This window comes from Camelus ferus, chromosome 33, assembly GCF_009834535.1.
Source record: "Camelus ferus isolate YT-003-E chromosome 33, BCGSAC_Cfer_1.0, whole genome shotgun sequence".
NCBI classification, from domain to species: Eukaryota; Metazoa; Chordata; class Mammalia; order Artiodactyla; family Camelidae; genus Camelus; species Camelus ferus.
In genome coordinates this window covers 7,946,846-7,969,797 of record NC_045728.1, presented here as the reverse complement: position 1 = coordinate 7,969,797, position 22,952 = coordinate 7,946,846, and the positions used below count along the sequence as shown (strand labels likewise).

At 48.4% G+C, this 22,952-nt stretch overlaps 1 protein-coding gene across 9 annotated transcripts in view; it reads left to right on the top strand.

The window, feature by feature from the left end:
* GRAMD1B (GRAM domain containing 1B) overlaps positions 1–22,952 on the top strand; it is a 154,664-nt gene that overhangs the window by 52,263 nt on the left and 79,449 nt on the right. Inside the window, exon 1 of one of the 9 annotated variants that reach the window (XM_032472696.1) lies at positions 3,116–3,149. The exons of 7 other annotated variants lie outside the window; for them this stretch is intronic. Coding sequence is in view for 1 of the 2 variants with exons in the window: in XM_032472694.1 (XP_032328585.1) it covers positions 16,441–16,463 (23 nt within the window). In the remaining variant the exon portion in view is untranslated. Of the gene's footprint in view, positions 1–3,115; positions 3,150–16,057; positions 16,464–22,952 lie in introns of those variants that run through there. One more of the 9 variants, XM_032472694.1, reaches the window with a different exon arrangement.

The window sequence follows — 22,952 nt, the reverse complement described above, 5'->3', positions numbered from 1 at the left end:
TTCCTTCTCTCTCTCATGAAGGCCTGGCACCGCCTCCTTCCTCCCGCCCTGCCCCGCCTTCCAGGCTGTCTGCTCTGTAGCTAATAGCACTCTCCCTGCTGCTTTGAGTTCAGGACACATGAACTGCTTTGTAAAATATGTTTGGATGCTTCCAATGGAGAAGCACTCTTAAACACCATTGGCCACATTCACCATCCAGGGCTGTGTGACAGTTGGATGCCTTTAAGAACTGAGTAGGTGAATGTGTTTGGTCATTTGGGAGACGGGGTGCAGTCTCATTAACATGGGTCTGATTTCTGTGTGATTGTGATGAAACAGAACATCCTCATTCATGGGTACTGGCCTTCTGCTGGCCATCTGTTTGTACATTTGACTGTCAGCCCAGGAACAGAGAGGACCGCGGGCCACGGCAATAGCTAGAAGGCACATTCCAGGCCTCGGAGCAGAGATGACATGTGTGGGTCTGGCACAGCTCCTCACCTTGTTATTGTTGTGGGGCTGTGGTGAAATATCTCCACTGCAGGTCGACTGCACCTGTGACCATAGTCTAGCGCTTACAAAGAAAAGCAAGCCATTGGCCTAAATGATTTTCTGTTACTCTCATCCTTGTCCTTTGTCACGTAGGTTTATGGAACTTGGCAGGCCTTGGCTAAAAGAGTTAAGATGGGAAGGCGCGGGGGAGAAGTGCTGCATTTGTTGTTTGTAATGGCTGGGAAATAACGCACCCCCGGGAACCAGGATACGTATCTTTTTTCTCCCTTAATTTTAATCTTGATAGTTGACCAGTTTGGTCAGGTGCCTTGGTCTCCTTTTCTGCTTAAATAAAGCAACCATGAGTGAATCTTTGATGATTCTTTTAAAAAGCATTTTCCTTTGGACGCAGGAGATTTGCTAAATGTATGAAATACCTTCTAAAAATACCCTTTTTTTTCCTTAAGGTTTGATAAAATATTTTCTAATTTGCTATCTTCAAAAAAAAAAAAAAAAGGAGATCCCAAAGGGAAATGGCAAATTAATTGATGTCTTATATTCTCTGAGTCTCTGGTAATCAGGAGTAGTGGGGACAAGGTGGAGGAGCGGGAAATTTGATGGTATGATATTCAGTGGAAGGGGATTTGGAGTCACTGAACATGAGTTTGAGTCCCAGCTCTGCTGTGCAGTCTGTGTGACCTTGGGCAAGTCACTTCAAGTCTCTAAATCTCAGTTTCATTATCTGTGAAATGGAGAGAACAATACTCACCTCACTGGATGCCTGTGAGTATCAAATGAGGTCATGGATTTGAAAACACATAAATCATGGGGCACTGTGCACACGGGAGCTGCTACTGTTGTTGTCCCTGCCAGACCCACGGATGCTGGCAAAATCAACTTGTAGAATGTCTGATGTCATTCTTTTGAAAAACTCTTCCCTTGACATGTCGGTTACCAGGTTGCGCAGATTTGTCGTGAAGTCAGGCTTGAACAGGAGCAGGTAAATAGGAAGAATGAGGGGAAAGGCAGGTGGGAAGGAGAACTCAAGGTCACTGCCTTCTTTTTTTATTCCCTTATATTTTAATCTTTCCATTTAACCCTTGCTTTGCTGAGTTTTTCTGTGCTCCGGGGGCTGGATTGGGAGGGGGTAGGGAGCATAAGGGAGGGGGGAGTGAGGGGGGTCTCACCACCTCTGAGGGAAAATCTACATGGAACTGGGAAACAAGTGCTGGGAGACTTTTCTTTGAGCCTTCTTGCTTTTTGCGGGGACTTTGATGCCTCGTTGGTAAAATGGAGCCGAAGCTTTAAGGTCCCATCCGCCTGTAATATTTTGTGGGTCTGAAAGCATAGGCTTGAAGGAATCCATGTCCTTCACAGCAAGCCCAGGTTAGGAAGGAGGTGCTTAGGGACGCCTGAGGATACTGACCTGCTTTCCCACCAGTTATTCTCTCTGGTGGGGAGAAATAGCTAAAGGTTCAAATGTGTTTGATTGAACTCTTCGGCAGGAAGTCTGGCGGTTCACCGGAGCACACAGCCTTGCTTCCTTGCTGGTTTTGAGGAGGGGAGTTGCTCTTTTGCATTCTTGCTGGTGCCGGCACAGCACAGAGAGATGGGTGGGTGCGCTGTGCTTTAAGGAGAGGCTTTGCTCTTCCCTGGAAATGTGAGCAGCCTGCTCCCCGCTTCCCTCTGGGGCCTGGGGTGCTCTGATCCCTTCCCCTGGCTGCCCCTGACCGCCACAGCCTATCCCAGGTTGCCTGAGTAAAATGGGCCAGAGAGGAAGCGGTTGTCACTGCACGCAGAGCGGCCTGTCCCCGCTGGGCAGGAAACCTAGAGTGATGAATGGGGCCGGATGAAGTCATCCTGCTCCTCCAATCAGGCTGCTCCGAGAGAGCCAGGGGCCTCTGCAGATCCAGCCGGGCTGCCGGCTGCTCTCATGTACCTTTAGACAGAGGCTGTGAGTCTCTGGGAGTGGAGTGGGGGTGTGTGAGCCGCCCGCTCCTGGCTCCTGTGTAGGCCTCAGTCAGTCTGAATGTTATTGCAAGGTGAGTGGCTTCACCGGGCGCATTCCTCTCCCTCTAGTTCCCAGCCGTGCCGGCTCCGGCTTTGTGGCTCCGGCATCTCCTTGCACAGCACCTTCTGCTTCCGTCTGAGTGCCTGCACCTTCTTCTGGAGGTTCTCACACCCGCCCCCCACCAACCCCTGGCCTTCTCCCTTCCCGCTACCCCCAGCACTTGCTCAGAACCCACCAGCTGGCCTCTTCCCACATGCTCCCCTCTCCCTGACCTGTGGGTACCAGTTGGCCCGGGGATGGGAGGGCAGGGCCTCCATCTCTGTGCGCTCTCCCCCAGCAGGGGGAGCCCTGGCGAGACCCGCGCTTGCCTCCTGGGGAGAAGTACCAGGCGAGGGGAGACGCCCCCTGACTCAGCCTGATATGGGCATCTGTGGGAACACAGGTCCCCGACTTGCTGGGGACCCCAAGGCTCTTTTCTCCCACCTCCAGCGGAGGAGGTCCTGGGGCCAGAGGGTAGAAATAGGTCTCTCCTTTTCCCCGAACTTCCGAGGGGTGGTTTGTTCTCTCCGGGTGGACCTTTGTGACTCTGCCTTTTCTTTCTGGATGGGGCCACTGCTCCTTAGGCCCAGCCGAGATCATGGAGCCGGCTGATATGGCAACAGCAAAGGTAGGATGGAAATGCTGCCGGCCGCACTGTGCGTAAGTGGCTTCGCTTGGCGAGTTCTGCCTTTGGTTCACTTTTCTCTCCCCTCCTCTCCCTCAGCCCACCACTCGGAGCATCCAGGGGCTGTGTCAGAGTGGAGGGAAATGGTGTGGGAATGAGGACCCCAGGGGCCAGGAGGAAGGGCCGGGCCTCCAGAGCACACTCCTCACCTTGGTGTGCCCGGAATTCTGTTGGGTGGGGGGGGTGACCTGTAGCCCTGTCTGGGCTGACCTGTGTGTCTGTCTTTCTCTTTAGCTTTGCCTTGTTTTTCGTATCTCTTTATCCTCTCTTTTCAGCCACCCCTCTCCCTTATTCCTCTGTCTCCACCCTCTGCCTCTTCCCCGCACCACAATGTCCCCTGGTCCACGTGTGTCTCCACACTTTCTTTTCCCCTGCTGCGTGCTTCTGTTTTCCCTCTGCCTGTTGTATAAGGAATGGGTGGGGTCGGTGTGGGCTGGACAGTCTTCTGAGCAGAGACGGCCTCTCATCCTGCAGCAGATGTTGGCCTTGGGATTGGCGAGGACTTTGTCTCTGAGTGGCAGATGCTGCTGTTGTCCCCTCCCACTGCTCCTCCGAGGCCCCAATGGAAGTGTTGGGTCTGGGCACCTCTAGGGAATGGTGCCTGGGTGCTGTGTCGCACAGACCCTGTTGGCACGCTAGAGGGCGTTCCTGAGTCAGGTTTCTAACCTCTCCTGACTCCTGCTTGCAATTGGAAATTTGTATTTCTGTGCATTTTTCCAAACAAGGACCTTGAGCTACTGAGAGTAGATGGGGGAGCTAAGGAGGCTGAGTCTGTAAACCCCAGCCCCTGTGTGCAAGGAGAGACCTGTAGTCCTTCCAGAGGTTCTCAGCACTTGGTTTGGGGGCCTTCCTCTTTGGCCAGATGGCAGGGTCTCCTTTCTCTCAGAGGTGGAAGACTGGACGAGGCTCAGACTTCTGGAGCAGGTTGGGTACCCTGTGTGCGTATGGAAGAGAGAATGAGGTTGGAGGCCCAAGCAGCAGCGGTGCTGCAGGCAGTAATGTGTTCAAGTGGTTAGGACATGTCTCTGCGAGTCGCAGCACTGGATGCTTACCCCCTGTCCCCCACTCCCCCACGCTGTGTGATCTATTACTTAACCTCTCTGGGCTTGCATCTCCTAGTCTGCAAAATGGTGGAAACTACATGTATATGTTGTTTTAACCAGCTTAGATCTGTCAAATACTACTTCCTTTTCTTAGAGCTAGGGGGAGAGCAAAACTAAATGAGAACAGGCCGCCCTGGATTCCTGGACCACATCGCCCCTCAGTCCCCGCTTCCCCTCTCTTTCCCTCCTGCCACAGACATTTGAGTACCCACACTGAGCATGGCTGGTGCAAGGTGCTGTACCCACTTGGCCGTGTGCAGTGGCGGCCAAGGGAGCAGGCTTCTGCAACTGTGTTTGGAGCCAAAACATTTTGCTCTGAGCAGTTTGCTGTCTGACTGTAATGCTGTTCTCTGTGATGTCGTGTCATCTCTCGCCAGGTTTACCTCTTAGAAACCTGCTGGTCAGCTAGCTCTTAAAGTTGTAAGCAGTTTGGGATCAACCAGGGGTGGTGGTGGCGAGTGCCCTGGGAGGGGTGTGCTTGAGGGGGTTGTGCAACTAGCTTGGAGGTGTGTGTTATGCTTGTATTTCCATGTGGAGGTAGACACAGAGTCAGCTTCATTTTCCTCAGGCCCTTGCCATCCCTTCATCCAGACTGCAGGTTATCTAATCAGGCGGAGAATCAGACCTTGGAACCCGACCATTCCTGAGGCCAGAATTTGCGTTCAGGACCTTGACCACAAGGGTGAATCTGACTGGTCACAGAAACGGATGCCATTTAACCCTGGCACTGTGACCCTTTTTCCTTAACCTTCTCTAAACCAAACCTTTTGGAGGGAGTTTAGTTCAAGTGTTTTCAGTCTGGGCCCATGAACCGCTGAGGTCCTTGGATGGACTCTAGGAGAGGGTCCATGACCCTCTGTCATTTGAGTCTCCTTGGCTCTCATCAGATCTCCAGAAGGCTTATAACTCAGAAAAGTCTTAAGAATCTTTAACTGATCAAGATGCTCCCATAAAGAGTCTGTTTGCATTTTGCAGCCCTGGTACGAAGAGAACCTGTGTGTTAGGGTTGCACACTGAATCTCTGATGATGTGTAAATGCAGGAACTGTTGAGCAAAAATTCATAATGTGACTCATTGGTAAATTATTTAATGGGATTTGGACATCACTTTTTAGGTGTCTAAATACATGTAAATGCATTCCCCTTACCTAACCGTTCCCCTGTAATATCTAAGGTCTTGTTCCCAGGATTCCTTTGGCCCCTAATGTGTTGGGTTGAGTTACCACAAAATGAAATAGCTCTTGGCTGGGGGTGTGGTCGCTCTTGGTGACGGCCCTGGCTCTTGAGGCTGCGTCCAGCTCCCGGAGGAGGGCTCTTGGAGCCATGACTTCATCTCCCGGAGTCTGGATTATTGCGTTGCCGTAGTGCCACTCTTTTTTTTTTTTTTTTTTTTTTTAAGATTGCAGTTTCAAACAGGGACCATCTGATGTCCTGACGTGACTGTCTTAAGATAAGCAGATGACAAGTTGCATCCTGAGACACAATTTCAACCTTGAGAAAAGAGGCTGGGAGGCGTTCATTAATCCATTCATTCAGCAGGTGTTTATTCCGTGCTGATGATACACCAGCAGAGATTCAGCGTGGAGGTTTTCGATGAATAGCACATGATGACTGAGCAGTTAGTTGCTCGTGGGTTCTTGGGGAAGACAGATGAGTAAACGAGTTACGGTGGCACAAAGGTAATAAGTGTTGTAATAGAAGTTGGAAGCACAAAAGAACGATGTGACGTTGCCTGGGCAGGCATAAGGGCTTTCTGAAGGAGGTGCCATTTGTTCTGAGCCGTGCAGCGTGGGCAGGAGTTTATCAGGTGGACAAGGGAAGAGAGGTGATCTAGTTGTGACTGGGAGTCTGGGGTTGAATGCCGGCACTGCCACTTTCTGGCTCAGCGAACTTGAGCGAGTTATCTTGGCTTTTCCTAGTCTGTTTTTTAATTTGCAGATATGGGAGGGTGCTGCTGTTGACCCTACAGGATTGTCATGAGGATTAAATGAGTTAATTTAGGTAAAACGCCTGCACATTGTAGATGTTCACTGAGCAGTAGTGAGGCAGGCGGGGGAGACAGCAGGAATGTGGCAAAGCTCAGGTCACCACAGGTAGTTTGGGGTGATTGGAGCGTAGGCTGCGTGTGGAAGATGGGAGGCAGAGGTTGAAACTGGAGAAGTCAGCCGGAATTGACGTACTGTGACAGCCCCTCTACAGCACAAGGTTATGTAGATACCAGCAACAACTGAAGGACTTCAAGGTATCCTCAGGTTTGCTCTTGAAAAAGCGTTCTCTGGCTACAAGGTGGACAAATCATTGACATTTCCCCCATGTGGTGCCATCTCTGACACTTTGTTTATTTGTTACATGTCGGTCTTCCCCCACTAGACTGGGCTTTTTATGGACAGGGATTGTGCGGTTTTGCTTTTTAAGGCACAAAACCCTTAGCATCTAGCATATTACTTGGTATGCGGTAGATGTTCAATAAATATTTGGTGAATGAACAGACAAGTAGGAGAGGGTAGGTACAACTGCTGACCTAAAGATGTGGCTTGAACGTCAGGGCAAGACCAACAGCAGGAGACAAACGCTGCTCATATTTAGGGAGCTGGAAATGACATGACTTTGTGTCCAGTTAAATAGGAGGTGGGAGAGGAGGCATGTAGGATGGATTCCAGTGTCTAGGTGACTCTGCAGTTGGTGTTGCCATTGATTGGGATAGGCGCAGACAGTCAGGGTCAGAAGGAGATGTAGGGAGACAATGTGGCGTTTACTTTATCCGTGCGGGCTTTGAGGTGCCTGTGAGACATCTATGTGAAAGTGTTTAGGAATAGTTGGGAATTTGCATCTGCGGTCAGGGGAGTAGTAATAATACACATGTTTACTTGGGAGGCACAGTCATAGCCTCAAGGCATTGTTGAAACATTCAAGTCTAGATTAGGTTATTATCAGAAAGAAAATTGTAACTATGCGAGGATGGATGTTAACTAGACCTACAGTTGTTCGTTTTGCAATATATAGAAACATGGAATCATGATTTTTGTATTCCTGAAACCAGCTGTCATGTTATATATCACAGATATGTCAATTTAAAAAAAAAAAGCCTCTGTGACCCAGATGACCACCCAAAGACTAGGGAGTTGAAAGAAGCTTTTCAAATCCCCCATCACAGCAGTGAAGAGGCCGAAGCTCCCCTGTAGTAGAATGTGAGATCTTAGAACTGAGAAACCCTTCTTCGTAACAGAGTCTGAACCTGTGGACTTTGTAGAGAAATCGAAAAAACTTGGTGGACTGACACAGAATTGCCAGATACTTATTTTACCTATAAAAGGTAACAAATGGAACTAAGCTGAGTTAAAATATAAAACTACTGCCACCAGGGTTTATACTTAGAAGAATATTTAAATACAAAACATGCACGGATATGTTATCAGAAATTAAAAATTCAATATATTTAATCTTTGGAAACTTTCCGCCTTGCTCTTCTTTTTCTCACTTGTCCATGGATCCACGTGGAAACTTCAGCATGGTACACACCAGCACGTGGGTGCCCCCGAACCATCAAAGGTAGCTCGTGGCAGAGTCTGGAAAGACACAGCTGCATTTACTGAGTGGCTCTGGTCACAAGACAGATGGAACCTGAGCTCTTAGGTTTACTCATGATTATGCCAGTCTCATGGCTATTGTGAGATTGAGAGAATATGGTGGGTATGGTGCAAGCCTGAAACATCTTTGAGCGTCTCGTTTTCAACTTCAAGGCGCTGATGAGAAAATATCCTCGTGTAGGAAGTGAAACTTCAGAATCCACCCCATTAGACGCAGCCAGCTCCATCCAAATAAACCCGTGTTTATTGGCAGCAATCGTAGCAGTATGTTCCAAAGGCACCATTTCTGGACACCTGTCACGCAAATAAGAAGTTCTGATCTCCTTAAAGGATGATGACAAATACTGGATCCTTTTTCTGGCTAACTCTTTTGTATTAAGACCATACTAATCAAGAAAAAATTATTATAGACAGACTTAGATTAGGGTAGCTGAGAATACTCACTATTACTCATTAGTTGATTGGAAAATTGGTATAATGATTACAAATCTGTCTTCATTTTGGGAAACAGAAGCACTCTGTCCTTCTGATTATCTCTGCCTCTCTCGTAGGATTTATTGCTTTAAACTTTATGTTAGAGTTGTTTAATATGACGACTTAATGCCCATGTCTTATCTTCCTTATGAGATTATAAACTTCCAGAGATCAAGGAAGATACTAGATTTATCACTGAAATACCATCATGATTTGCCTGGGTCATGAACACACTAGGCACTCACTCAATGAGTTTAGTTATTGTTAAATAAATAAACAGCTGACCACCCTAACAGAAATAATCACAGAATAAAAATACAAAAATATCCCCAACAAAATAGGAAAAATGAGAAACTTTGTTTAGGAAAAGTAGATCCAGAAGCATAGAAATGGAGCCTGTGGTTCTTGCAGTAGGCAGTGGTGGTCTGAGGACACCAGTTGGGAATAATCATCATAATAATGGTTAAAATGTTTTGGACATTCACGATACTACGTCACGTCACGTGTTGTGTCACTGACTTAAGCTCACGGAGTGTTGTCATCATCACCTTTTTATAGATGGAGTCGAGGCACAGAGATCAAGGTCACACAGCTGTTAAGTATGAATTTGAACTCAAGTCTAATTCCAGAATCCTTGTGCTGAACCACAAAACCCACCTCGGGGACTGGGGTCAGGCCTGTGGCAGTTAGGAATGCAGTTCTTCCAGGCTCGTCCAGCTTCTCTGCCAACAGTAGATTCCTGTCTTGCCCTTGGGCAGGAGGTTTTCACTATTAAAATGAGTTAACACTCGATTCATCTGTTCGTTGGTGGTAACTCTAACGTGTAACTTGGTGGAGATAGAAGAACTCGCCTTTCGGTGGGAGGAGAGCAGGAAGCCGCTGGCTCTGGGTGTGTGGGTGCTCCCTCCCGGAGGGAACCTGAGTTTATCAGCAGCCTCCTGGGTCCCTGACACCATCAGTCACCCTAAATTTCTCCAGAAAATAAACCAGGAGGAACAGGGCGGGTAATGAGAAATCTGCCCTGCTTCTTCCATCTGGCAGGAGATGCGTTTTCTTTTGTTATGAAAGTAAAGAGAGTGAGGAGTGAAATCAGGCCATGTTGCCCTCTCCTGGGGAGAGGGTTCCTTGGAGGTGTATGTATCCTTCCTGATGGGAGGGCGTGTACCTTTTAGAGGACGGCCTTCTGTCCAGCAGCAGAAGGCTCCCCGATGGAGAAGGCCGGCAGATCAGCCAGCACCGAGCCTGGTGGTGGGGAGTTGGGGAAGCGAGGAGTGGTTTTGGAGGGGAAGGGCAGGGGAAGGTAGGAGAGAGGGACCCCTCTCTGGGATTTCCATTGCCACAAAGAGCAGGGCCCAGGAAACCCCTGTCTCCTTTCATTCAGCCAGGAGGTCTCCATGGAGAAGGGGTGTCAGGAGCTGTTTCCATGGCAGGGGAGGGGGTTGAGAGAGCTTAGCTGGGTCCTGTGCATGGGCATGGGAGGCAGGTCCTGTCCTGGCCTGGCTGACAAGGAGAGGATCCTAGGCCAGAGAAAGCTGAGGGATGGGTGTTACCCTAGCAAAGGGCTTTGCTTTTTTAGCTTTTGCTTTGTTTACCAGCCCCCGCCTTATCTCAGGGCCAGGAGCAGGCACTTGTAGCGGGATGAGAGCTTGGCCTCCCCGGGCGTCAGTTTCTTCTTCCATTACGTGTGGCTTAGTAATACCTGCCCGGGCTGTCGGGAGAACGCAGACATAATGTGTGGGAGGCCGCCTTAAACTCTCGAGTGGACAGGCGTCCATCTGTGAAAGCCCTGGCCGCAGCTTCCATCCTGTCTCCCACCCTCTCGTCCACCTTGTTGGTGAAGCCACTGGGGGCAGGATGAAGCCCACTGGGGCTTGGCTTTGACCTTGTCCGTCCTGCTGGTTGCCTAAAGGAACATTCGGATTAGCAGATTGTGAAGGAGGGGAGAGGCAAGGAAGAATGGGGGGAGGTAAGTCTGTCTTTATTTTTTTAAGTATTAAAAAAATTATTAAAAGAAAAAACAAGAAAACTCCAGCATCCTAAGTGAAACCCTGGGGTTGCAGAGGCAGGAGGAAACATTCTGAACAGAGCCTGGCTTGCCTTCCCCACAAGCCTCCCCACCTCAGCTGCTCTGCAGCCTGGGCCACTCACCCTGCCCCCCCACCCCACGGTGGGGCTGGAGGGCAGGGGTGTGTGCTCAGGAGGGGTGGGGCTGCCCCGAGGCTCCGGCTGGGTGCTGACACAGATGAACAGACCAGAAGGCAAGGCCAATGCCTGCAGCCCACACTGTCACCCCAGAGCCAGTGACTAATGGTGGCAGAGGGTGGGGAGGGAGTGGGGGGAGGAGGGGCCAGGGGAGTGGGGGGAGCACCTGATGGGCGCAGCTCTGGCCGCCTGCCGCCCCTCACACAGCCTCTATTGACTGCAGTTTGGAATTTGGAAGAGGATTCCGCTTGAGGACGGAGGAGGCTTGTTGTTGGAAGGGAGTGTTTAGGAGGCCGCTCCCTCCCCCGCTGCTCCTCGAGCTAGCTTCCTGACCTCCAAAATGCTCCTTAAATATAACACTCTCAGCGCCTGACGACTCCCCTGCCTGAGCTCGAAGCTTTGATTCCCCAACGGGTGACTGCGGCACGGCTCTGCCCCAGTTTTGCCGGCTCCTAGAGGCACACAGCTTGGCCCTGGCCCTGAGGCCCGCCTCTCCCCAGGAGCAGGGGCAGAGGGAGGGCAGCGCAGATCCAAGAGCGAGAGAGGAGAGCCTCAGGGACCACGTCGTCCATCTATTTTCTGCTCCAGATTTGCTCCCAGTGACTTCCCAAGGTCACGAGGAGGCGTGAGCTTCTAGTGCTGAAAAGAGGCGCTGGTGGGGAGGTGGGAGTCCCGAGGGCCGGGTTTTGGCATGGGCTCCCAGCTTCTAGGTTGCCCTTGGCTATGGGCCTTGGGTGTTTGCACCAGCCGCATGTTCTGGTTGAGAGACCTCTCCCACCATTCTAGTGCCCACTCGTGATGAGGCAAGAAACGCCAGTCGTGTTTTTGTTGGATTGGAAAAGGAACAGTACCAGGGTGAGTGGGACCTTTAGGCTCCTAGGAGGCCAGGAGAACCTCAGAGCAGCTCAAATCAAATAGGAACTGTTTTCCAACCTTCATTCCAAGCCCAGTAAAGTTTGGAAGGAACCATTGTAGCAAGAAGCTTAGAGTGATACCAGCCGACCTTCTGTTAATCAGACCTTGTTTTGAACTTAAGAGTCGTGAAAATGCAGAGAACGCAAAACATTGTCAAAGTCACTCCTTCCCCCATGGCCACCCCGCCCTTTCATCAAGTCTCTTCACAAAAACCCGTAGGGAAAGATTGGTGTCAGGTGTTTTCTAATTACTTTGTTTATTTTTAAGTTGTTTTCGCTTAATACTGAATGGGTATAAAGATTCCTTATAAAACATTAGATATGTGTGAAGTATACAGAAAGAAGAAACCGGAGACAGCTGCACCTCCTACCTGTCCTGCCGACCACCTCATCTTCCCTCCCTCCGGAGTGACCCCTCCCTGAACACTGAGTTTGTCATTCCCCTGGCATTTCATTTTGTGGATACAGAATATCTGTCTATACGGATTCCGTATGCTTGTGGGATTACAGAGTCTATCTGTCTATTATCTTACATGTTCTTCAGCTGTATTTGTGTGTGTGTGTCTGTAAAATCATACTGTAGACATTCTTCGTTGATTTGCTTCCACTGTTCAACACTGAGCTTTATCCACTTTGTTGCATGTGACAGTAATTTTTACATTTTCTGTATGCTATTGCTATATTCTATCCCACATTAAGAAAATACTGCAGTTAATTACCCTTTCTTTTGCTGCCTTTTTTCTCCCCAGTTTTTCAGTTGGTTTCTGCAAACGGCATCCCATGCTGTGTGAAGTCTCTCTTGTGCGTGTCCTAATGTGAGTTTCTTCAGTCAGCGGGGTGGACCCCTTAGGTGTCAGGGGACACATTTCTGCAACACGACTGCGTAGTACCAAAGTTTTCTTAGGTCTTCGAACATTGTACTAGCTCCTTTCCAGCCTTGATACTGTTAGACTTTAAAATTTTTGGCCAATCACATGGATAGGAGATGGCATCTCATTGAAGTTTAAATTTGCATTTTCCTAAATACTAATGAAGTTGAGCACCTTTTATATGTTTATTGATCATTTCCTGTTCGGAAAGTGCTTATTCTGATCATTTGCCTATTTTTCTAATTGTGTTTCTTTTTCTTATTGATGGGTAAATTTTTTAAAATAAATTCTGTGGACAGCTCCTTTTTCTTTTCTTTTCTTTTTCTTTCTTTTTTTTTTTAGACAAAAAGCGTGATATAAGCAAGATTTTTATTAGTGAAGTGAAAAAAAAATAGTGAAAAATAGTACACTCCTGAGAATTGAGAGAATTCCAAGAGAGGAAAAATGGCCTGACAGCTCCTTTTTCAATTAACGTATGTTACACATATCTTCTCCCAGAAAAACCTTGTCTTTTCTAGGATCAGTTTTGATGATCAGATGTTCTTAATTTTGCTGTGGTCACAGTCTTCTCCTTTTTGGACATTGCTTTTTTGTGGATTGCTTAGGAAATTCTCAAGCAATAATCTGTGCGGGGATCCGTTTGTGATTATGACTTAATCGGAGATTGTTTTTCCTCCTCATTCACTCACTGTCAAGGTTGAAGACAGTTTTCCTTTTAGAACCTTAGCAGTACTGTGTGTTTTGAGTTCATCCTTTGGACGACGGTAGAGCCAGCAGGGCCCACTTTTAAAAAGTAGCCCTCCCCGTACGCCTCTCACAGGAGTGGGTTTTTGGCGTTGTCTCTTGTCCACTGTGTGACGTGAGGCCATGGAAACCAAAGCCCAATCTCACAAGTTTTGCAAATGCCCTCGAGAAGATGCAGCCTCAAGACGTTCCTTGATTTTCTGGGTTTCTGCCCTCGCTACATTTGTGCCTCTAAATATTCCTCACTATTTTGATAGCTCATCAGGCATTTTAAAAGAATTCCTTTCTTTCTAAATGTTTTATTTTATGCAGCACTTTTTGGTTGTTGTTAGCAGGGAGGACCATCAGGGATATCTAGCCTGCCATATTGCCAGAAATGGAAATCTGAATTTAGTTTCCTCTAGAAATTCTTGCCCTTCCTGCAATACAGATATTAAGGAACAGATTCTGCCAGATTGCAGAGTCAGGCAGAAGCGGGAGAATCTAATGCATTTGCCTGCTCATGTACAGATTAATGTAGAATTAAGTCAGTGCTGACAGCTTGCTGGTCAGGGAACTTTTCAGACCATGCAAAACAGACTGTCCTCTATGAGAAGATAAAAGAGGGAAAATACATTAAATGAGGAAGCTCAGAGCACTCCTCACATCACATATAAACACAGTGACATGCAAGCCAGCTAAACTCATCAGTGAGCGAAAGAGGAAGCCTGCTTGATGTAGCTTCCTTTTTACCTGTTTGCCTGGATTCTTTTTGTTCCGGAAACATATGAGCTCTTATAATCAGCTTGTTGGATAGAGAAAGTTTTTTGTTTTGTTTTGTTTTATAAACATATGTCATGATGGAGAGACTGGATTTTGGAGTTGGATGTGTCTGCATTAAAATCCCAGGCTTGCAGCTTGTTGGCTGATGGGCATTAGGTGAATCAAGACACCACACTCTTTAGTTTTCGGCTGCATGATCTGGAAAATAATAATGATTAACTACGTCATAATATGGATGTGAGGATTAAATGAGATAATGCATGTAAAATGCTTGGCATGAACCCTGGCATGATAAACCCTCAATAAATTCTTACTAAGAGTTGTGAAGCAAAGGAGAGTTAAAAAAAAAAAAAACCCAATCAGGTAAAGAGTAAAAGCTAAAGAATTTTAACATTACAATAATGTGATTCTTAGTGTAAGGCTTGGAAAGCTTTGATCCCGGTTTTGTGTGTCACCTGCGATCAGAGCAGGTGGGGGGGGGGCAGGATGAGTAGTCTTACTTACCTGGAGTACTGTAAGTGACATGTCTCAGGCCTGGGTCAAATGTCCTGGGAGATCCTTTGAGTGACTTGTCTGGGTCCTAAAGGAGAACTCGATGAAATTCTGGAATCTCTTGCATCCTTACAATACCTAGGCTGCAAGTATGGCAAGGGTAAGGCTCAAGGAGCTTTAAAAACGTAACTCCAGATGTGTCCAGAAGACCTCAAAACACTTCAGTGTTTTCTGGCGTGGTGGGGGTGAGGGGGTTGCTATGGGTGGAGGGCAATTCCATCACCCAAGGCTGCTTTGGGAATCCATCTCTGAAAGCTCAGGATCCCTTCAAGAGTATTTCTGCAGGACCATCTGGACATGAGACTGCAGTGTTTCAGTTAGGTTTGAATAAGGTCTCTTCAGTTAAACACTTGCTTATCGGACCCCTACTGTGTGCAGGCCCTCCTTGTCACCAGGGAGATAGAGCTGAACCAGTATACAGCCCTTGCCTACAGGGAGCTGACCGTCTGCAAGGAGGAGGGCAGTTAATAAACAGTAATTACAAGTACAGGGAGTGTTACCAGTGGGAATCTGCATTCCAGTTTTTCTTAAGACTATCACCTGAGAGGGTCACAAGTGTACATGGTGTGCACAATACAGCACAAATGGATATCTAGACTGCTTTGGGGCAAGTTGCAGGGTGGAGGCTTACTATGGTTCAGTTGAAGGTTGCTATGTCATAATTAATCTCCTTTTTGTTCATCCTCACCCATCCGCATTATTGACCCAGATAGTCAGTAATCTAGGGGAGGACAAAAAGGAATCAGAGCCAGGGAAGTTGTTGGGGCTGGAACTCCAGGGCCCCAGCTTGGAGGATTTTAAGAAGAGCCATTCCCCCTCTCTCGCGAATTGTATGTTCCAGTTGGAAGTTGAAAAACTCAGTCCCTCGTCACTTGATGCGTGGCTGGTCCTTGTCTTCGTGGAGCCCTGTACTGGTGATAAAGTGTTGTTTAAATCCTACGCCAGGCCTTTGTGGCCACCTTGAAAGGATCCGTGGCCCCAGGTGATTGGGGGCGCTGCTGGGCCACCCTAAGTTGCTGCCTCGCCCCGGCCCCAGAACCCAGAAGTCACGGCCAGGCGATTTCCCCAGCGGGGACAGAACTGTGCGTTGTGTGCGCTGTGAACTGCCGGGATCGCAGCGGCAGCCGCAGCCCCGCCGCGAGCCGCGCTCGCCCCGCCTCGCTGGGGAGAGGGCAAGGAGTCTATTTAAGGTGGTCTTATGCTGCTGCCTGCTTTCAGACCTAGGCCCCTAGCCACTCAGGTCGGCTTAGCTTTGGATTCCCAGGGTCTGCAGGGGGCCTGGGGGCGAGGCTCCCTTCCCGCTAGGGGTGGGGCATTTTAACCCTTCAGCGGATGCCCACGAAAGTGCTCATCTTCAGATATTTCTGCCCGTCTCCTCTTCCTTCTCTGGCACCTCATTGCTTACTAACCTTCTCCCTGACTTTCTGTCCCATCCTGGGACAAAACATGTGCTGTGTCTTTAAATGGGCGGAAGTGGCTGGCAGTGCTTTGCTTGGGTACTGCATTGATTAGGAGATTATATGGAGCTGCAGGAGCTGCCGCCTGGGGGAAGAGAGGTGCAGATTCTACTGGGTTTTTGCTCTCCTCCCGGGCTCTCCTTGGGTTCCTTCCCCAGGGCTGCCTTGAGTTGGCGGCGTGAGGTGAGGGTGGGTGGGTGGCCGGCCTGCCTGCCTGTTGACAGCAACTCCAGGGCTTGTTTTGCAGCCTCGCCAGCATTACCCATCCTCATCAGGAACTGGCGGTGGCAGCAGCCGCTCGGGCAGGCAGCTCCAGCCCCAGGCTGGGTTTGCAGAAGCTGTCCTTTGCCTTTTAGCCCAGCTTTCAGCCAGGAACGAACAGGGAAGGAGGGAAGGTGGCAGTGCTTCCTCTGGCTGGTGCTCGTTCTGCTTTCTCTTTCTGTGTTCGAGTCACATTACATGGGATTCTGTTCTTTTGGGACTTCGTCATCTTTTCAAATATGTCCTGGGACCTCCAGAGCTGCTCCCGGGATGCTAAGGACATGGTTAGTGGATTATCGTGACTGTACTAATGAAAGGATTCAAGCTGTCCTGGTGAGTAGAGAAGGGGTATGGCATCTTCCCCTACCCTTGTCTTTCTTCAACCCTGTGTCCCCCCAGCACCTCAGCTTCCTTAAGAGGGGTTTCCTGCAGACAGGCCCCTCTCCCTAGGTGTGTGTCGAGGGGTTAAGGTGGGGTCCACACACTCTACAAAGTTGGGTAGCCCTCTCTGACTCAGCCCAGCTTCTGCACTGATGCAGATCTTCTGCCAGCATCTTTCTGGGGGAGGGGCTCTGTGGAAGCTGGGGGGCTATGGAGAAAATCAAACTGCAGCTGAAAAAAGTCTCCAACTTTGAGGGGGCTGGAGGGTGGCAAACACTGAGGGAACTTGATAAAGAAAGAAACCTTTCACAGGCATCTGCATTAAGCTGGCAGAGCAGACTTTCTCTGCCCAGCAGACATCCCGAGGGGCCTTTCTCACCCTGCTCCGTAGGGCGCCCTCAGCCCTGGTGGGCAATCTCTGACCTCAGGGGCTTCTCTCTGAGGGGAGTCATGAGGGGCCAGCCTCTAACCTCTAGCGTGCCAGGTGTCCAGAGGAGAGCGGACTGCCCCCATGCCACAGCACGCACACCCCCGGGGGCCTTGCAAGTCCCTCTTCCTCCTGCTTTGGGGTGTGGGGTACTGGTGTCGTAGCCACAAAAGTAGTCAGAGTATTTTTATCTTCCACTTAAAAACTAAACCCCCTACCTCTCCCTCTTCTCCTCTGAATCAGATGGGTGGGTGAGCTGGCTTTTTATCTGGTTGAGCAGCTGGCAGTTTTGCTTGGGCAAACTTTGCCGCTCCCTGCAGGGTGGTCTGGGCAGCTCAGAGAAGGGCTCCTTGGCTGGGGTTGAAGCTTCCTCTCATTGGAGGCAGTGGAGGGTGGGAGGAGGAGAAAGCCTGGGGGTGCTCCCTGCAGGGATGCAGCCTGGCAGGCCTAGCTGGGGGTTGGGGGGTCACCTCTCTGGATTGGAGGGTGATTGTCAGAGTCGGGGTCAGTATTGGAGAGTTTAATGCAGGGATTCCTAGCCTGGCTCTAGGCCATATCTATCTGCAGAACCCTACCCCAGTTCAACCCTGTTAGAATCAGTCTAGTCTAGCCCTCCTCCTTTAGGCAGGAGGGTCCTTTAGTGGAAAGATACTTTAGGAAAGATACTTTGCGGAAGGGAGGTGAGGAGGAGCTTAGTTCCTGCAGGCTTCACTCTCCATAACTAACTGTGAGGTCCCAAGCGGTGGTACACACCGAGGACCACCCCGCCTGGAGCCTCCGCTTCTCAGGATCTGGCGTCTCTCCCTCTTATGTTTAATCTTGTGCTGAAAGCCCCTCCGCGTCTAAGAAAGGGAGGTAGAGGTGCTGTGGTGCCATCCCTGCCCTTGCTGTCCTGTGGGGCAGGATCCCTGTTCCGTCGGGGTTGGAAGCTGTTAGCAGGCCCGTCAGCCTCTGGAGCTGCCCCTTTATTCCTCGGCAGAGCCGAGCAGGGCCTGTGACTTGGATGAGGCCTCCGAGGAGAGCCCAGGTGCTGCTTGGAGAGCGGGGACACTGGCTCGTCATCAGAAATCGCTCAGCCTTCCTCCGTGCCCCTGCTGTCAGCACACCCAGGTCGGGGCTGCGGGGTGCTTGGCTGTCATTCAGGATGAGACATCACTTTCACGCAGGAAGCTTCTCTGCTCAGCCCTGGCTGGTCCCTTGGGGACATGCAGAGATGTTTGCCTTTAAAAATCTGCCTTGAGTATCTCTTGATGCATTTGAACAGGAGAGCAGTGTTACGCTGGGAACTGCAATTGGGGTAACCTTGTCCTTTTCAGCCAGATAAAATGTTACCAGGATGGGTAAATTGTGTATGTATGCCTGCCTGGGTACCGTTAGATCCCGGGATTCACCATCTCGTCAGGTATAGGTTTATCAGTCCATTTTGGCCCAGGGGCCGGACTTTGTAGTTGTGTTGTGGGTGTTTGGGCTGGAAATGCTGCTCCCTTTGGTGGGGTCCCATGTCAAGGTACTTTCTACTCTCCCAAAAGGGAGACTTGTAAAAAACAAGGCAACAGATGTATTGACTGCCTTGCTTTGGATAACGCTGTCTGCATGTGGAAGAGGATGGAATGAATTAACTTTCTAATGTTTGAATCTCTTCTAGAAATGCCTACTGTGTGTTAGCAAAATAGAACATGATGGTAATGCTGACAGCTATCATCATCATCATCATGGCAACTAACATTTACTGAGTGCTCACCACGTGTCAAGTACCGTGTTAAGCACATTACACGTATTGAGTCATGTAGTGCCCACAGCGTTACGACTAATGTCCCCACTTTACATAGAGAGGAAACGGACACAGAGAGGTTAAGTAACCTGATTGGACGCATACAGATAGGAATCTGGCTTTGTAGGGAATTTTTCCCAGAGATTTACTTGTTCTTGGTTGTTTCTCTATAGAAACGCACTTTCCTCTGTATTATATGTATGTGTGTGTGTGTGTGTGTGTATACTATATGTTGGCTTTTTTATTTCTGTTTTGCTCTCTCTTTGCCTTGGATTTTTTTTTTTTTTTTCGGTTAGTTAATTAGGCTTTTTAAAGCATATGGAAGTCTCATCCGATTCTTACCATAAGCCCATGAAGCGGCTGAGATCTCCATTTTAGAGCTGGGAAAACTGAGATACAGAGTGGTAAAGGGCTTTGACTAAATTCTTGCAACTAGTGAGTGAAAAGGCCAGGGTGCAAACTCTTATTACTTGACCATTATTTCAGTGTTGCAACTATCAGAGCAACAGCCAGGTGTATCTGGTTAGACCCACTTCCCCACAGAGCAGGATCAAGGTCTGTAAATCTGTTCTTCATCTACCCCTTCGTGCCATAAGTGTTGACCGAGTAATTATTATTTTCACAGCCCTGAGCTTAGGCACTGTCAGGGGTGAAAAACTGAAGGATGTTGCCTCTGACCTTTAGGGACACCGATGAGGTTATCACATGGGATGCTTTTGAATGAAGCTGATCAAGATACAAGTCTGTGATTGACAAGTAGCTAGAAATCCTTCCCCCAATCCAAGCTCCCCCTCATTCGGGCAGGGGCTTTAGGCTCTCCCAAAAGACGATTGTGTGATTCCATCTCCTGATAACTTGGTGAGCAAGGTAAAGGCTGCGGGGGAGGAGACTGTGAGAGGAGGTGGCACAGAACGCCCACAGAGCTGTGCCAGAGCAGAACTGTGGGACACGGAATTTGGAAGCCAAATAAATTTTTTAAAGAACACTTCCCCAGTCCTCCTTAGCTTCTACATGGTTAATTTTTTCTTTTTTTTTGGTACAAGTATGATGTAAAGCTGTTCCCAATTCCTTTAGAGCTTCAGAACCTCAACCACTGAAAGTCTCCAGTTTCGTGGGGCTGCCCCCTGTACAGATTGTTTTGGCCCCCACGGGACTTGGCAGCCTGTAGTGACATCTGTCTTGATTTCTCTGTCCTCACGTTCCTGGTCCTCACATCTTTTGGGCTTCGCGGGGCAGGCTCCTCGGTGCGCCAGGGGCTGTGACACAGCTTCAGGGGAGTCAGTGTGCTGGAAGAATTTCATTCGGCAAAAAAAACGGAGTAAAGAGAGTCTAGTTCTTGGCACACAGAGTGGGGGAAGCATTTTCTGTGGCCAGGTCTCAGTCCACAGATGAGAGGAATTTCGAGGTTGTCATTGTGTTTGAGTGGGTGAGTGCACCGTCATGCGACTTCACACTGTTTATTTAGGAATGTGAAGGCTGTGTGAGAGCACCTGTCACTTATGCTTTTACCGGGTAACTGGGGACAGGACTTCATTTTGCCCGCATCCATATTTCGTGGAGATTGATGGCCAGCTGTATTTATTTGATCCCACGAAAGGAGAAATAAATGGTGGGGTTGCAGCAGGAAGGACTTAAATTAGACGTAAGGAAAAAGTTGGGAATTTCTGGAGTGTTAAGCTCAGGACATATATTTAACTTTCAAGGCCCTTCCTGTGAGGTTTCCTCTAGGGGAGGGGAAACCTGGACCTGGCTCTGCATACCCCCTTGAGAACCACGCAGCCCCGCTCTGCACTTGGCTACCAGGAGGTGAGGGCTGGGGTAGCCGGAGATTCTGGAAAGCCAACTCCTGAGTGAGTCTTGTCACCACCTTTTGACCTGCTGGGTGGCCTTAGTAGGTAACTTCTGTTTGCCTTGGGTGGTGGCTGTCTTGAAGGTGGGATTGAATAACAGTGCTGGGCAGATTAGTGGGTCTCATGGGTCTCTCGGCTTTCTTTTTACTAACAGTTTAAAAAAAGGCCACGGTTCCGATAGAGCGGGTTGCTTGTGATGTGTGTGGCCCCTGGTGCCCTGCTTTAGCCAGCAGGAGACACTAAAAATAAACCTTTATTTGAAAATACTTAACATTCATTTACAAAAATCACCTAGCAGGCACACCTCTTGCTAACAGTGTGAGATTTACTTTATTATTTGATGGGTGGGGAATTAGAGTTTTCCCATGGTCTGGTAAATCCAGGGCACTGAGTACTGGTCACCTAAGCATTTAAATCCCTTGAGTGATCAGGACAGCTTAGGGCAATGACCAGATCTTCTGACTCTGCAGATTTCTTAAAAAGACAGGCCTTTCCTACCTCTTCCCCAGGGTTTTTCTTTGGGAAACTGCGTCTGACTTGAAATAAGCAACACGAAACGTTATTTGCTTTGGTTTTTTGTTTTTGTTTTTGTCATCATCGTTATTACTTAAGAAGGAACAGATTTACTGTATTAAAATGTAAGCTTCTGGATGGCAGAGATTGTGTCACACAGATCAGATTACGAGCACTCGAGATTCTTTGCTGCTGGCTAGAAACTCTTCCTCCTGGCCATTATGAGACTTCTTACCACTGCATTTTATTGCTGGAAGAGATGATTTAGGGCTTCTCCTGATAGAACTTGAAGAAGAGAAGAACGCTTCTGATTTCTTGCTAAATTGTCCAGAAGCCTGGACATTAGTCCCCTAAATGAGTTGTTAAGGTGAAAGGATGTGATAAACAAGGTATTGCCAGGTGTTTTTCTGTTTATGTATCCTTAATGCTGTTCTTTGGTTTGTATTTGCAGAAAGATGTTGAATTGAACTAGGTAGGGTAGGTTATGCTATGATGAAAACCACCACCTCACCTCTACCCGCAAACTCAGTAGCTGTAGCTCATCAAAAGTTAGTTTTTGACCACTCTAAATCCCTCCAAGACTCTGGAAAACTCTCCAGGGATGCCATCCTCTGTGTGGAAGCTCAGCGATCCAGGCTGCAGAATCTCCTGGCACCTCCTCTACAGTCATCACAGGGGGAGGAGAGCGTGCCTCTTAAATCCTCTCCTTGGAAGCAGATACGCTGTCATTGCCCTGTCAGCACTTTGGCCAGAACTAGTCCCGGGGCCCTGCCTGACTGCAGGAAATCTGGGAAAGGTAGGCTTTTGAATGGCAGGAAGAGACACACTGTTGAGATCCAATGATGCCCACCGCAGCTGCTTTTATGGAAGTGTGGGCATGGGCTCACTCCCTTCTTAAAACCCAACAGTGTGTTCTTACTGCCTATAGAACAAGGGCCATCATTTGCGATACCACGGAGGACCTTGTGTGACCTTCGCCCAGGTGTCAGCACACTCAGCTTGCCGCCTGTTTTTGCCCATATGGTAAGCTCAGGATTTTTTTTTTTTTTTTACATTTTTAAATTGGTGGAAAAAATCAAAAGAAGAGTAATATTTCATGACGTGTGAAAGATTGTATGAAATTCAGATTTCAGGATCCATGAATAAAGTTTTGTTTACACATTGTCTGTGGCCGTTTTCATGTCACAGCGTCAGAGGTGAGTACTTGGGACAGAGACCTATGGCCCCCAGAGTCAAAATAATTACTATCTGGCCCTTTACACAAAGTTTGCTGCCCCCTAGTTTAGGCAAATAGGGATCCCTCCAAGTACAACAAAGTGATGTGTTTTTACTTGCTACTTCCTGGCTGGTGGTCTTGTTCTAGGCACCTTAATAGTAATAGTGATGGTAATAAAGATATTAATAATAATAATAGGTAATACATAACGGTTTACTATATGACACACTTTAAATGTTTTCTGTGTATTAACTCATAGCAGTTAATTGAGCTCTGTATTATTATTGTGTAGGTTTTACAAATTAGTAACTAAGGCACAGAGAGGCCAAGTAATTGGCCCAAGATCACACAGCCCAAAATTGTTAGAGTTGGCAGTCTGACTCCAGAGTTCATGTTTTTCCTCTACAATCACAAAGCAATTGGGAGATAGGTCTTTGCCCATGAGAAGACCTATACCCATGAAAACGTAGAGAACTATTAGAAGGTAATTTATGAAGACATTTGATGATATGAATTGTATGCATCAATGAGGTACAAGAGCAGACTGAGGAAGAGCAGTTATGGGCAGAATAAATGGAGAAGGGCTTAATGGAGAGGGTAGGCTGAGGGATGTGTGTTGATCCTTGAAGGATGGAGGCCACTGAGATTTCAAGAGGGTTTAGCA